The sequence below is a fragment of the Diadema antillarum genome, unplaced genomic scaffold (assembly GCF_040938485.1).
Source record: "Diadema antillarum isolate AM-2024a unplaced genomic scaffold, OU_Dant_1.0 scf00000187, whole genome shotgun sequence".
NCBI lineage: Eukaryota > Metazoa > Echinodermata > Echinoidea > Diadematoida > Diadematidae > Diadema > Diadema antillarum.
The window spans coordinates 317349-334224 of record NW_027271076.1 but is presented as its reverse complement, the minus strand read 5'-3'; the positions used below and the strand labels follow the sequence as shown (position 1 = coordinate 334224).

The window sequence follows — 16876 nt, the reverse complement described above, 5'->3', positions numbered from 1 at the left end:
TTACAATTTTCACTGGCATCGTTTTGAAAGAGTAAAAAAGTCTTCATTTTATTCCTTTCTTGTTCATACGATTTTTCTTTATTTCAGTTGCAGAATTTTCTAAGCTTTTAATCTCTATGACTTTAACAGGTGATTTAAAATTACAACAAATTCTAGGCGATCAAAATGCATGATTCGTCATAACAACGACGAATCGCCAGCATGAACATGAAAATACAGTGTAACGCATTTTTGGAAACCTCAAGATTTCTCCCCTCTTCCCTCAGGCTCCTTCTTTTTCTTTTGCCAGGATTCATCCTTCTAAGGTGTACTGCTATTTTAAGCATAAAAATGCTGGTGAAGACATTTAATTAAGATGTTAATACTGAAATATCTGAAATGTCCAAATATCAACTGATTAGTAAAATGAGCGTGGAAAGTCTCTGTTCGTCTCTTCATGCTGCCGTTTTTCATTGCTGGTTCCTTCTACTACATACGGATCATTTAAATCCAATGTCTGCCCGTTAGCTATCCGCGGAAAATCGCGTGAAAAACACATTATCTTTTTTGAGTGGCATGTAATATAACACATCGTCAATCTTTGTTATGAAGAAGGCAGCGATGATCATGCTATCCCGCAGCACCTCTTTGAATCACGGGTCCGTGTACATGGTAACGAAATATTGATGCTATTAAGATAAGATAAATATAACATTTTAGTTTATTCTTTTAGTGTTATCAGTAATTAAATTCATTTTGTCCTCCTAATCTGTATTTGAGAAGAATATGCTATATCCTCAAGTATTTATTTTTTTTTTTGTTGCTGCTATCTATATCTTGGTCCTATGTTGTATCCGTGTTCCTTATCTTGATATCTACACTTGGTTCAATACTGAGGCCTACTCTTAACAAGCTTCCTCCTAAGTAGGTTTCGTCATAACGATTATTTATTTAGCATTTACACTTAGATTCTATCCTTCACGGATTGACAACCATATGTGACCCTGCACTACAAAACCAACTAAGAATTTCCTGACATGGATTTCTAGTTAAGGCCAAATTCAGGAAGAGCAGACTTTAAGCTTTGAAATGATGTTTAACTAAATTCAAATAGCCTTTCTAACCTATCCAAATATTGATAAGAAAATCCATATCTGGAAAAGTGTTTACTGAGAAAAGAGGTTCATATTAAGTATAAGTCTAATCAAGGGCTTAACCTTTGCTAAGCTAGCTGTGCAATGAATGGGACAAAAACAGGACATGAAACGCTGCAGTATAAACAATGATGGAATTATCAAATTAAACTGAAATTGATTTTGCTTTAATCGCACATTCCATCCATGATAAATACCAGCTTTCAAAGCAACAGCATCATCTTTCCAAAAGTTCTTTTTTTATGAAAAGGAAATCTATGACACATCTAATCACACTATTATAGAGAAAAGCGTCCTAGAAAATCTGCAAAAAAACACAATTTCCCATTTGTTTCTTGATCCGAAACCATACAATAATGTGGATGAAGTTTTGCTCTTTCAGAAAATGATAATGAAAAAAAAAAAAGATTGACTAGATTGACCCATCTCACAAATTTTGACACCTGACACAAAATCAGTGTGTGCGACGTCTTGTTGGCTTTGTGATGTAATAGTCTATTGTGCATCCTAGCTGGATATCATGTATCATCTTTTTTGTTTTAATTATTTGATGTATTTTTCAATGAAAAGAAATGAAAATAGAAATTGAAACTACGAATGTAAAATGTGTATGCGGGGATTGGAGTCATAAGCTTCATGTAGTTTCAAGTTTATTTCTTGTTTCACGGCCAGCATTGCCGATTATTCGATTATTTGATTTTTCTCAAACTTCACTATGAAAATGAATGTTAGCGAATTTACTGAATCCACGAAATATATATGTATGATATATTCATATATCTATATATATGAGATACATTCCCCTTCGAATTTCGTATATAGAGTAATCACGTTGATTGTCGTTGTGAGCATAAATTGATATCTTGCTATCCTCGTGCGTTACTAAGGACACTTTGTGTTGAATTGAGAAATTATAGAATAACATTTCCACATCTATACATAAGCACACACACACACAGGCACAGACACTGATACACAGACACGTATTTTGCATAGGCTTATACAATAGAGCATGTGTGTGTGTTTGAGTGTGTACCGAGCAAGTTTTATCTTTTGATTTTTTTTTCTCTCATTCTCTCCAGAGGGATAGATTATGCTTAGTATACATAAATCGTTATTGTTTTCCACCTTAAAAAAATAACAATAGTACGGTAAACTGCTCAATTCGGTCTGTGTCTGTGCTTAATCACGTGATTGCGCGAATGATAAAGAGGCAAGTTTTGTTGCATGCGATAATAATACATTTTTTGTTAAATCTTATTTTTGTTTTATTTTCCTTCCTCCACTACAGTTATCTCTCTAACTCTTAATATGCCACGTTCGCACCTCCGACTCAGTTGAAGGGGGTGTTATTCGTTATTCCGAAGGTTCGCTATTCCGAAGGTTCGTTATTCCGAAGGTTCGTTAATCCGAAACACACAAATTCCTTATACCTAGAGGTTCTTTAATCCGAAAATAAAAAAGGGTTCGTTAATCCGGACATTTGTGGAGTTATTCCGAAGGTTCGTTATTCCGATGATTTGTTACTCCGAAAATGAAATTCGGATTAACGAACCTTCGGAATAACGAATCTTCGGACTGAAGAGCCTTCGGAATAACGAACATTCGGAGTAACGAACCTTCAGAATAACGAGCTATAACCGTTGACGGCGTACCAACTTCGCATATTCCGCTCAAACGCACAAACCCGCCAAAACCGATCAATAAATCGCCAAATGCCACAGTACAATGAAAGCGTTTTTCCGTTCCTCTCGTCTATAGCTTGCATTTCATGTTGTGATTTACTAACAAGCAGTGTTTCACACTGGTTCTGCGTGCAAATTATAAGTTTCTGTCACTGCTTTGTGTGCAAATGTTATTACGGTAATGTAAATGCTGGGCATTTCAAATAAAAACAGTTATAGATTTTTCATAGAATTTACATCGATGCAAATCTTGGCCTTTTTTTTCTTCAAATTTGCTCATTTCCTCTACTATTAAACATAAATCTTTCTAAGTTATACAGATTCGAAAAACAGAATGTTTTCTCAACGCATGACTACGTTGGTGTCTCAGCATAATGTGGCATACGGGTGGTTTCCATCATGGCACATAAAGAGTTAAAACGCAAAAGTTAATAATCTCCAGAATTGTAAAATGCCTACAAAACAAGGTTAACTGTAAATTATACATAATAGCCTTTATCTTGATTTACTGCAAGCCATTTTGACTTCTTTTTGTTCTCCTTCCTCTTCATTTTTTTTTTAATTCTTCTAAACATAATATTGTTGATTATAATAGGCCTATGGACAAGAAACAAAATGTTCCATTGAAATAATGAACAAAACAATCATGAAATGTGCTACTGGTATATACAAAACAATTTTTGTTATTATTATTATTATTATTATTATTATTATTATTATTATTATAATCAGTATCTTTATATTTACAATTTGGGGCATAGGGTGAATTTCCATGTGAAAACCAGGTATCCTAAGGGGAATCCGTCCTTTGGGCGAAATATTAGATTCCCCTTAGCGTGTTCAATGCTTGTTTACGAGTTTTCCTGTACCCCTACACTCTTGAAACTGCGCAAAATGAAATGTAGAGGGCAGCAGAGAATATTGCACAATAGGAGAGTTCTCCTAATGCACCATATATTTTGCCACATGGATTTGTTATATATAATTCACCTTAGCGCATTTTAATGCACTAAGGGAAATTGTTAATATGTGACCGTGCACCACAAAAAAAGTCGCCAGACATGATTCTAGTTAAGATCATATTCTAAAAGAGCAGACTTTAAGCTTTAACATGATGTATAACTCAAGTCAAATGGACTCTCCTAACCCATCTAGATACTAGAAAGAAGGCACACACTCAGGAAAAGTGTAAACTGAAAAAAAGGGGCTCTGAAGTACAGTGTCCATTCAAGAAATAATCTTTACTAAGCCGTGCTGGTTGTGCGATGAATGGGACAAAAACAGGATGTAAACCACCGGAGCAACAACAATGAAGGGATTATCAGATTAAATTGAAATTAAATATGCGTTATTAACACAATCTGTCCTTAGTTAATGCAAACTTTCAAAGAAGTAGCATTATCCTTTCAAAAGTTATAGGAGGTGAACGTGAAGAGTGTGCACAAAGTTTTTAAGAAATGTAAAGCAGCCTCCAAAGACACAATTAGTCACACTATTCTGCCAAAAATGTTCGAGATAAACTGCTAAAAAACACAATTTCCTGCCCGTTTTATGATCCCAAATTTTCGCATAATGTAAAAGAAGACTTGCTCTTTCAGAAAATATGAAAAAGTCAAAATCGGTTCAGCTGACCAATTTCACCTATTTTCAGTCCTCATACAAAATCAGTGTGTGCGACTTTTTGTTCGTTTTGTGGTGCACGGTCACATAATACAAAAAATCTATGATGCAATATTAATCATACACATACAGCAAGTGAAATCATATCCTTTGGTTATACAGCAAAGTTTAGATAGGCTACTAGTTTTCATTGATCAATTATGGGATTAGTTGTTTCATTAAAATGTTTGTTTTTGTCTTTTTTTATAAGATTCTCCCTTATTTCCAAATTATCTAAAAAAATCTTAACAAATTATGGAATTCTTCATATGTCCCAAAATAGCGTTGTATATAATAAATGTTATTATGAGCATTATTATTATCATTATTATCATTATCATTTTTATTTTTCCTTAAAAAAAATCACTGCAAATCCATACCAGCCGAGGGAGAAAAAACATATCAAAAAGCAAACAAGATTACTACTCTCTACTATCAAAATCTTAATGAAAAAAAAAGCGCAGAAGTATAAAAGGACTGACGATCTATGAACTGAGGGAAAAACGGATAAACAGCATAGAGTACAGTTGAGATAGAGATATCTTTATTTCTACGACTATGTTCGAGGGAGGGAGAGAGAGAGAGAGAGAGAGAGAGAGAGAGAGAAAGGCAGACATAAAATCTTTTCATGAGTTAATGCACCCGGGAACTCTGTTACACCATTCATCTGTTCCTGAAAAAGAGCACGAATTAAGAAAAAAGAAGAAGATTGATTTCCGTTTTCCTCGAAAAAAAGAAAAATGTTGCCCAACCATTAGCGTTGGGATTGTAATTCATGCATGGACTTCTTGATCGTTATAACGATAGATGTAATATTGACTTGTAGTAGCGAAAAAAAAAATGCGATGTTGATGCGCTTCTTTTTAATCTTCATATGAGGTCTGTTTGTTTTCTATTGCCTTAGTGAAATTTTTGAAATATGACAAATAATAAGACAGATATGAGGCAAAGCTGACTTTGCAGGAAATCCAAAGTGGCTTGAAGGCTAAATCATAGATTCCATTCAATTCTTTCGGACTTCTGGCATTTAATTACTTTCAAAGTGCACTCGCCATCAGTCTAGTGATGTGCTTTCATATAAAAATAGTGTCGAAGTTTTTTGAAGTTCCACTTCGTCTTTTTGGATGATCACTGCGAGACCAACCTGATCTTCGAGAGAGGTAAGTCTGTGGGTCTGTGTGTGTGTGTGTGCGTGTGTGTGTTGTGATGAATTAAACAATCATACAAATAGTTTTCTACTATCATTAACAGTAGACAAAACAGGCAAAAGTCGTCAATATTAATATTTCTGCCGAAGTGCAAAGGCAGGATCACTCTTATTTTCTTTCCATTGGTTCTAGATGCCCTCATGTTTGACTATCTTACATTATGTTCCGCTAGTGCTTCCTAGATAAAGTACAGAAAATGGAAAACCAGATAATTAACCTAAATCTTAATCATTATACGAAACGGACAGTTTTTGTTTTCACAGAAATGATCTCCAATCCTAACATTTCTACATAAAAGTACAAAAAAATGGTTTCCGCAAAACAAATAAAAAAAAATGATACAGAAATGTATACCAAAGTTGATTTTCAATTAATATATTAATTTCAAAGTTTTGAGCCAGGAGTGAAATTTAATGTGACATGATTTTATAAGCTTTTTTTTTAGGTGTGACACCCTTTTCAAAACCACGGAAACTATATATACTTATATATGTATATATAATCATATGCATTAACAATTGTGCACGTGAACATGACAAGAACAAAAGGACAGTTTCGTGTTTATTTTTTGTCTTTTAGACAATTAGTTTTAATGAATGGATAAAGACAGTTCTATAAGATTTCATGAAATTATTGTCCCTTTTTTGTTGAACAAAAAGGTTATAAAAAAATTCGTTCATTTTATATGTACCAGTTACCATTGTTTTCATCAACAATTCATAATTTTGTAGTAGACTTTGCCTCTGATACACAATGCGATAATGTTTAAAAATGTTCAAATGAGAGAACATCATAGTATTTAACGGATATCCGTACTGGAAAGTGAAAATTCATCCGAATGTTCTTCTTGTCATTGGTGGTAAATACACAATTTCAAAAATGCAGATCTATGCTATCTATGCTAATGAGAGACCTACTGATTATCTGACCGTAGCCAAGGCAGCATGTGTCTTAGGATAAGAAATCTTTGTATTCATTAGATTTAACATATTTCTGTGACTTCCATCATGTTATTTGGAGTCCATCGAAATAAAGTAATAGACATAATACTGATTTAACTTCTATTTTTGCTTATATTAGCAGAGTACAAGGAACTGATTTTTCAAAACGATGACTGCAACGCTTATTGGAATGTCTGAAAAAGGACATTTGGATGTGATGGTGACCGAAATGCTAACAGCCTCCCCCGAATCATCTGGCGATGAGGAATATAACACTTTTTCGTCTGTGGCTGGGAAAAATCTGATTACATGGTCTTGGAAAGGTATGACGTGGTCTTGGTATGTGATCTGCGAGCTCGTCATCGCAATTATCGGCATCACCGGCAACGCTCTCGTCATCGCTGTCGTGTTCGGCCGTCGTTCGAAGAGTCGCTCGACAGATATCCTTGTGGGAAATCTGGCGATAGCTGATTTTATCACTTCTGTTCTTCTGATTCCGTACCCGACAGTCAACTCTATCCCCAATTCATGGACGGGCGCATTATTTTGTAAAATATTGGAAGGAGATTATTTGATGTGGACCACGGTTACCGCATCGATCTACAGCCTCTTGGCAGTATCCCTCGATCGCTTCTTCGCTGTCGTTTATCCAATTCATTTCAGACGCTTCGCCAATCGCCAAATCGTCAATCTCATCGTTTGTCTCATTTGGGCAGGATCGTTTGTCTTTATGGTTCGAAATTTTTTGACTAATACAACGGGTGTGATACTGGGGAAGTGCGTGTATCAGCGAGAGCAGAAAAATCTTGAAATACTTTACGGGATTTATATCTTCGTCGTCCAGTTAGCTCTCCCGACCGTTTTTATGCTCTTGACCCAGGCAGCCATTGCGCGCTCACTCCGGCGAGAAGCCGCCCGCTTCGTGTCGAACGAGTCCTCGGCATCGTTCCACCTGACCGCCCGATCTCGAGTCCTCACCCTAACATTGACAGTTGTCCTCATCTACGTCATCTGCTGGGCCCCAGACCAGATAGCGTTCCTCTCGTTTAACCTAGGACTCATCACTCCGTCCTATGTTCGCAGTCCCCTCTCACGTATAACTACCGCACTCGCCATTTGTAACTCCTGCGTCAACCCGATAGTGTACACCCTTCGTCACCCTAAATTCCGCGAAGCCGTAAAAGACTTTTTTAGAAAAACAGGCAAAGGAAATGCACCGATATTTGAGGATCTCGAATCACAATTTCGATCGGACAAATGTCAAACTTGGATCGACAAACCCTAACCCTTCTATATTTTCCATACAATCGCGCGTGGTTAATTCATCAGCATATCATGTGCACTTAAATTTCAGGGGCACGAACGAGATGCAAGTCGATAGAGCACAAGTATTTCACATAACGCACTTTTTATCTCTTTGAGGACGCAGGTACATGTAGTGGTTAAACAGTGACTGCTCTGAGGGCAGTTGAAAAATTGTCTCATTCCTGGATTAAAGTCTGATACCGCGATGGAGGAAGCGGGTTACCATCATAGCACTAAATGGGTCAAACGTTTAATACACAGAATCCATATCATGACTAGAACTGTAACCCAATATGTTTTTGAAACCGGATTTCTTGGTTTTGATGCTGTGACGTGTTCAAATTTTCTTCATTAGTACACTGAGAGCATTTCAAAGGAGTTATGGTATAAAAAGGCTTTATTTTCCCCTTCTTGTTTGTGTATGCTTTCTTCTTTGTTTCGGCATCAGAATGATCAAAACCTCTAAACTTTGATTAAAAGGAGATTCTTGAAATGATAACATTTTCTAGAAGATCGAAATGCCTGTGTTTCTCTTTCAAAGTGGCATACAACAAGTTTCTTGACATATCGATATGCAGTGTCATCTTTTCTGTCTGCTTAAAGGGATTGTATAGTTTTGGTTGAGACCTAACATTAGGTTTCTAACATTTTTTTGGTGAGATAATGAGAAACCTCTTATGAAATGTGACAGAGGATGTAATTCCGAAATGAATTCCATGTTTATTTGATGAAAATTGGTTTAGAAATGGCTGAGATATTCAAACTAGAGAGATTGTAGTAAAAGGTAAGGATCTACCTCTTATTACGATTGCCTTATTTTACTTTGATTTTAGGATGTTTCAGCCATTCTAATCCGATTTTCATCAAACAAACTTTGAATTCCTCTTAGAATGGTATGCGTGGTATTATTTCATCAGTGGTTTCTTGAAATATCGCTATAATTTCAAAGCCCAAACCTCATCTCCTCCAATAATCTCTTTAATATATTTGCATTTGCTCCCTTTCCATAGTTTGTTTTAATAACAACGTACATCATGAACGAGGTACACACTCAATGATAATGAAAATTCGCAGTTTAGGAAAATACATGGTTTCTCTTCTCAAGCGTAATCCTCCTGCTTTATACTGGAAAGCTACAAATAACAGTGGTGGTGATAACAATTAACATAGTTAACACTGAATTAATAATATTCATGACGACGGTATTTATTTAGTCACAAGAATGTCATTATAGAGTTTGATTCATCCAGGTAGTAGAACACCACCATGGTAATTACATCCAATAGTCTGGACTTACTTGTAAAATTCACGGTAAGTAAAGTTTCAAGATTCTTTCTAGTTACTTCCTCAGCTCAAAACGGTGCCCAATTTTAATAATCGAGGTGCATTGAAATCACTAATTCGATTTTGACAATGAATAACGACATTTTAAGGACAGTGTAATTTAACAGCGTTTTACAGTGTAATTGTCCTCACAACACTCCACTTGAAGTTAAGTAGTAGAACCTAATGTACTGCACTGTTCCATTTATGTTTGAAAACTTTGTTTTTCGAGTGTATCAGATTCTGTCGAAGAGTGTTGGAAGGTTCGAAAAAGACAGGAATCCGATATGCACTGAGGATCCGTTGGACCAGAAACACCTCTGACTGAATTATGACTATGGATGCTCGGTCTTTCATGTCGCGTTTGCAATCTGGGTCAACGTGAAAGAAATCATAATTACGTTTTTGTTCATGTGAACAACACTGCGCTGGGCATCATTTTAAGGACAAAAAAGTTGCTATCATTAATACGAAAGTCAAATGGTTCGAAAAAGGAGTCCATGAAGAGAATTATGCGAACGCTTAAAGTCTTTCCCTAATCAGAGGAGGGGGAATTCGGCACTACCGTTCTCTATAAAGATACATATCGGTGATCCGGGACAGTAAAGACAGTGATATCACCCGCTCAACCTTTACGGATGAATGTTTGCCAGGCAGTCAAAGCTAACGGAGTGACTCGGACGAGACAGAAACTGTCCTTGCCATGAATTTCCAAAGTAAGTTCATCAATTAAATAGACTTTATTACGAGTTGCTTTTGGTATGATAAATTGTCTTGCTCAGTCATGCCATAACATATTTTGACTACCTTTGAGCAATAAGGTAGTGACGGTTACTATCCAACCCATCGATGAAGATTTAAGGGAACTATAAAGTAGAGTGCATTTCATGCCAGGTCATGTACTTTGCCGGTATTCGTAATCTTCCCCAACCCAAGTGACAATCAATCCATTTAACATGTTCATAACATCTGCCCCACAGAAAGAAGTTTTGCTTATCTGAGATTGTCAATACTTTTAAACAAACAAATGAATATACTTTCAATTCTTCCTGCGAGGGTCCCCGCGTTCTTTCCCCGGACAAGCCCCCAACTGTTACGCGCTGTCATCCATCACCAAATCATTATCTTACCATCCATCCATGACCACTGCGAATGGCGCATATTTGTAAAGTTGACCAAATTGAACCTCATCTCGTGTACCTAAACATTGTTCGTTCCCTTCTTCAACTCACGTGACGAGCTTTTCGCATATTCATAACAAGTTCAACTTTCCCTTGGTATTCCTTACTTTGTCATTCCTCAATACAGAATTATAAAATTGAAGAAAGCTTTGGATAACAAACAAAACATAACAAAACTGAACCATCTGAATCAATATGTAGACGAATTTTATGTCATAAAATCGCAGGAACAAAATAAAAAAAAATATATATACATGTAAAGGAATTGCATTTCATGTGGAGCCACTTCAGAATAGATGTTTGGATATTAATTACAAATGTAGGGAACCATGTCGAGCTCGACCAGGAAGATTAAACTAGGTGAAATATTGTAAACATGAAATAAACTATCTTCAAGTACAAATTAAATCTTCCATTTCAATGAGTGAACGGGTGATGTTTGTTATTCTAATTCGTTAATCCAAAAATGAAACAATTTCCCCCTTTCGAAGGTTTCTTATGCCAAAACACACAGGATCCGTATTAATCAGATGTTCGTTAATGAACGGATTGTACGTACCAACGAACCTTCGCAATAACAAATGTTGTTTAGTTTTGGGATTAACAAACCTATAGGGAATAACATCAACCAGCCTTCAATCAGCCTTTGGAATAACGAACTGCAACCGGGTGAACAGCAAAGCAGTGCAGTATGGGCTTGCGGTGAGGTGAGATATGCGCTGAGTGATAACATTGATCGGTACTATGTCAGTGTGATGTCGGAAACACATCGTATCGTGGCCGTAATAACCTATTGTTTACAGTAAATTGGAATACAAATATGGTACGAGTTTATAATAGGTATGTGGGTTTTTTAGGTCTCTTTTTAACAAATTCAACGAGATACACTTTCGCACCTTTAGAAGCGAAAAATTCCACACATCCGGCCAATTATGTTTAAATGACTTGGGGGCTAGAGTGTTCTGGGGTTTCAAGAATGTAACCGGACTACTGACACGTTGGGAATGGCTGAATTGCGGAGTTTGGAGTGAAAAAAAGAAGGAGATAGAAACAATAATCTTAGAAAGAGGGCTGAATGCAACATTCAGTTGGCAGTAATTTATAATGCTTTTAATTGTTAAAAGAGGGTTTGGAAGGGGTTTAATAAGGGGAATATTATTAAATTCCCCGGAGCCACATAAATGTTTCTACCACAAGGTAATACATTGGTAGATAATGGGAATTTTAAATGCTGAATTATTCTGTCTATGTAAATTTCCACTTTTCCAGGCAGATCGATCCCTTGGAAATGAACGCCACTTGCAAAGTTGGATTAAACAGATTAAAAAAAAATGGATAATACATTACATGAATTTGGATACTGCATTACATTCAATAATCAATGATCAAAATGATGTATTCATTTGTGCCATCGGCATCATTTTGTGTGTGTGTGTGTGTGTGTGCACAGTGGAGCAGAAGCAAATCTGTTGTAGATGGACAATATCATGTGGCTTTATAATGAATAGGGGTGAACGTGGGACTAATCTCATGGACTGATAAATGGGTCAGAAATACACGTTTTGCATTATGACAAAATCACACCAATTTATTACTATAACAACATAACAAAAGGGCAACATGATTGAGAAGGCTATAGTCAAAGCCTGCAAAGGACCGCGGGAAAAATGTAATCAAAAATGTGCATGTCATCTGAATGAACACGACCCTTTCGACATTTAAAGGTACACGGTCCAGGGATTGAAAAGGGCGATGTTGCATTGATTCCGTTTCATGCATCTGCGATTTTTTTTTTTTTTTACATATCCGAACGAAACCTGTTTAATTATGTCAGGGGTCAAAATAGCGTCAATTTCAGTTCATCTCTTGATTCGAACGTTGTCCACTAATGTTTCCGTCTACTAATACGGATCCATATTAAGACACAACAGCGCTCTCTTGAACCCCACGTCCACATGTGACCGTGCATCACAAAACGAACAAAAAGTCGCACCCCTTGATTTTACGTGAGGACTCAAAAAAAGGTAAAACTGGTCAACTAAGTCAAAACTGATTTTTTTTTCTGAAAAAAACTATCTTCTTCTCCATTATTCTTAACCCATTCACTTCGGGAACCTGGTGGTTTGTGTATTAAGTCTATGGGGATTTCAGAATTTAGTATGGAACGGGTTAAGTTTGGGATCGTAAAATGGATGGAAGTGCTTTTACAACAGTTTTTTTACAACTCTTTTTTTTTTTGTAGAGTAGTGAGATCAGGTATGTCTTAGAGGCCCCTTTCATTTCTTGATAACCCTTTGCACACTCTTCAATTTCAAGTCTGATAACTTTGGAAGGGATAGTGCTACTGCTTTGAAAGTTGGCATTAATCATGGTCAGAATGTGTTAATAGAGCATGCCTAATTTCAACTTAATTTGATAATCTCTTCATTGTTGTTGCCACAGTGGTTTACATCCTGTTTTTGTCCCATTTATCGCACAGCTAGCACGGTTTGGTAAAGATTAAGCGCTTGAATAGACAGATAGACCGTATACTTCAGACCCTCTTTTCTCGGTTTCCAAAGTGCGTGCTTTCTTTCCAATATGTATGTGACAGTAACGAACCATCTAGGCTATTCAATTGAAATGAAAGCGGATTTTAGTTTACTCTTACAGGTTTAAACATGTCATTACGAATACAACGTGTGTATGCGGGCGATTGGCGTCATTAAGTTCAAGATCGTTTCTTGTTTTACTGCCAACATTGTCCGATTATATTCGATTATGCAATTTTCCTCAAACTTCACTAAAATCTATGTATTCATTAAATCTACGCCAAGTATGTTTAGGATAAATTTCCTTTGTGTAATGTCGTTGATTGTCCTGAAAATATTAAAATCGATGGCTTTATATCCTCATCATTGTGTTACTATAACACTTTGATTTCATGGCTCAGCATATGTATCCATACATAAACACACACACCCGCACAGCCACACACACACGCACACACATTATGCATACGCAATAGAGCGTGTGTTCGAGTGGGTATAGTATGCAAGCTTTATCTTTCTTTCCTTTTTCCTTTGTCTTTCTCTCTCCATTTCTTTCTCTTCCTTTCTCTCTCCTCTCTTCGTCTCCAGAGATACAGAGTGTGCTTTGTGTATATAAATCGTGTTTTTTTTTTTAAAGAAAAGATAATACTGTAATCTGCTCAGTTCTGCCTATGTTTGTGAATGATAATGAGGCCAGTCATTATTATTTTGCATGTGATATGATGTATTTTCCGATCTCATTCATCCTCCATTACATATATCTTTTTAAATAGGTAAATAATCCTCAACATTTCAAAATGCATACAAAACAGAGATGACTTTACATTCTACATGCACGCGTCATCAGCAATTCTTTACCGGAAGCGTTTTGTCCTTCTTCTTCCTTTCCTTCCTATTTCTTTTTTCTTAACATAATTGTTGATTGTAGAATAGAAAGATCGATGCAAAGGAAGAAGTACACATTTGAAAGCAAAGAAGATGACTACATACCACTAGCGAAACCTTAATGAAAAAAGCAAAGGTATAAGGAGACTGAAAAAAAAAATATAAAGGAAGGGAGAAAACATAGAGAACCGTTAAGATAAAGGTTTGTTTACTTTTTTCCCGAGCATATCTGAGGGAGGGAGATGGTGAGAGAGAGAGAAAGAGAGAGAGAGCAAGAATGAAATAGAGATTAAAAAAATAAGACAGACATGCAATCTCTTCATGAGTTAATGCATCCAGGAACTCTGTTACAGCATTGATCTGTTCCTGACAAAGAGCACAAAAAACATCATCGATTTCTGCTTTTTCTCGAAAAAGAGAAATCTTGCTTATCCATTTAAGCCTCGGGCTTTCTGCATAGATTTTATGATCGTTATAGATCTAATATTGTAGCATATTGGTGCCTACCCCCCCCCCCCCCCCCGAAAACAGGGCGATGTTGATGTTATTCCTTTTAATCTTTATATGACAGTTTTTCTTTAATTCCCTTATCAAAATTTTATCATATTTGACAAATAGTCAGAATGACATGAGCTCAGGCTGACCTTGCAGGAAATTGACTTGAAGGTTAAATCATCGATTCCATTCAACTCTCTTTTTTTTCTGATTTGTTAGAATTTGGTCACTCTAAAAGTGCACTCATCGAAAGATCTAACGAATGTGCTTTTATATAAAAGTGGTGTGGAAGTTTTCTGAAGTTCCACTTCGTCTTTTTGGATACCTACTGCGAGACCACCCTGATCTTCATGAGGTAAGTAGATGGGTCAATGTGTGTGTGTGTGTGTGTTTGTGTGTGTGCTCGTGTTGTGATAAATGAAACTAGCATGGAAATGATTCCCTGTTACCAAAATAGGCTAATTTCATCAACAGTAACTTTCATTTGTAAATTCAAATGCAGCCACGCATCTTATTCCTTTCTCTTGTTTTTGGTACGCCTTGTAGTCAATTGTCTGATATGATGTGCCGGTAGTGCTTTCGAAGTCTAGAATGATAAAACCACATGATCAACCTAAATCTTATTCATATATACATAATTGACTTTTTTTCCCACATCAATGAGTTTCAATCCTAGCACTTTTTAACATGAAACTACAGAAAGGGATTAGCATGTTTGTTAAATAACAGATGATGCAGAACTGTTTATGGACACACGATTTGATTTTCTCTCAAGAAAAAGATTCATTATGAAACCTGCAGCCAAAGGCAAAATTTCATGTGAATTATATGCTGTCTTATGTGTGACAGGCTTTTCATGATAACAAATTCAATATGTACATTTATACACATGCATTACAGATTGTGTCAACGAAAATGATTTTGACTTAGATTATTACACAACAGTCGTGTGATTTCCTTTTGTCTCTTAGAAAACACAAGAATCGATAAAAGACAGCTTTATCTCGATTTTACGAAAGTATGTTTAACAGCTTGGATAAAAAAAAAAATGTCATTAAGAAAATCTCAATTACTATAAATAAACCATCAGTTACTGTGATATTTATATGTATGACTATTTGTGACCCTGCACCTCAAAACAAACAAAAAGTCGCCAGACATGAATTTTTAGTTAAGACCATTATTCTGAAAGAGCAGACTTTAAGCTTTAAAATGATGTATAACTCAAATAAAATGGACTCTAAATATCTAAGTATCTAAATCGATCTAAATATTGGAAAGAATGCACAAACTCAGGAAAAATGTGAACTGAGAAAAGAAGCTCTGAAGTACAATGACTATTCAAGCGCTTAATCTTTACCAAACCGTGCTGAATGTGCGATGAACGGGACAAAAAAAATGGGAAGTAAACCACCAAAGTAACAACAATGAAGAAATTATCAGATTAAACTGAAATTAGGCATGCCTCATTACCACATTCTGTCCTTAATTAATGCCAACTTTCAAAGCAGGAGCACTATCCTTTCAAAAGTTATTAGAGTTAAAAGTGAAGAGTGTGGACAAGGTTTTTCAGAAATGAAAAAGGGATTCTAAAGACACACCTAATCACACTATTCTACCAAAAATGTTCGAGATAAACTGCTAAAAAACACACTTTCCTGCCTGTTTTATGATACCAAATGTTAGCATAATGATAAAGAAGTCCCGCTCTTTCAGAAAATATGAAAAAGTCAAGTTCGGCTAGGTTGACCCATTTCACTTATTTTCAGTCCTCACGCAAAATCAGTGTGTGCGACTTTATGTTCGTTTTGAGGTGCATATTTACAAATATATCTATGCCTATATATATATATATATATATATATATATATATATATATATATATTATATGCATATTTGTAATGAATATTGGAGGTTCATCGGAACGTTTTTGTCGTAAACAATAGTTTATATGCAGATTTAAGGAAGAATAAGCGCTAAAATTATACATAATGTTGATACACTAGTGATTATGATATATCTCACTCAATACAATTCAATTCAATTCAATAGTTTATTTATTTCCATCATCACAAAGAAAAGAAAAGAAAAAGTTGACTTAATCCAAGGTGATACAATTTTTTTTTCATTTCTCTTACACTCGTCTGATAAAGGATTTTTTTCAATACAATATAAAGTATATTATACACGAATGATGTCGTAAGCATGTCTCTAAAGATAAAGAAACTCTGTAATCATCTGATCTAATACTTCTCTTTAATTTTGATTATGTCATTTCGATCCGATAGATGTAACATACAACTTGTAATAATATTGATTTAACTTGTACTTTTGCTCATGTATTGCAGAGGACAAGGAATTGCTTTTCAAAATAATGAGTACTACGCTTATTGAAATGTCTACAAAAGGACATTTTGATGTTGTTGTGACTGAAATGCTAACACCCTCCGAAGAATCAGCTTTGAATGAGAGATATAGCGATGTTTCGACTGTGGCTGAGCAAAATCTGATTACGTGGTCTTGGGAAGGT

The 16876-nt window shown here is 35.7% G+C and overlaps 1 protein-coding gene across 1 annotated transcript; it reads left to right on the top strand.

Annotated features, from left to right (window-relative positions):
• Positions 1–6795: 6795 nt before the first annotated feature.
• On the top strand, positions 6796–7911 carry LOC139723350 (allatostatin-A receptor-like). The gene has a single exon (XM_071634606.1). It carries the CDS (start codon positions 6796–6798, stop codon positions 7909–7911), a length of 1116 nt encoding a protein of 371 aa, XP_071490707.1.
• Positions 7912–16876: the final 8965 nt, after the last annotated feature.

What these genes read in the sequence shown, in the direction of transcription:
- LOC139723350 (XM_071634606.1), top strand. Translation starts at nt 6,796, where the DNA reads ATGACTGCAACGCTTATTGGAATGTCTGAAAAAGGACATTTGGATGTG.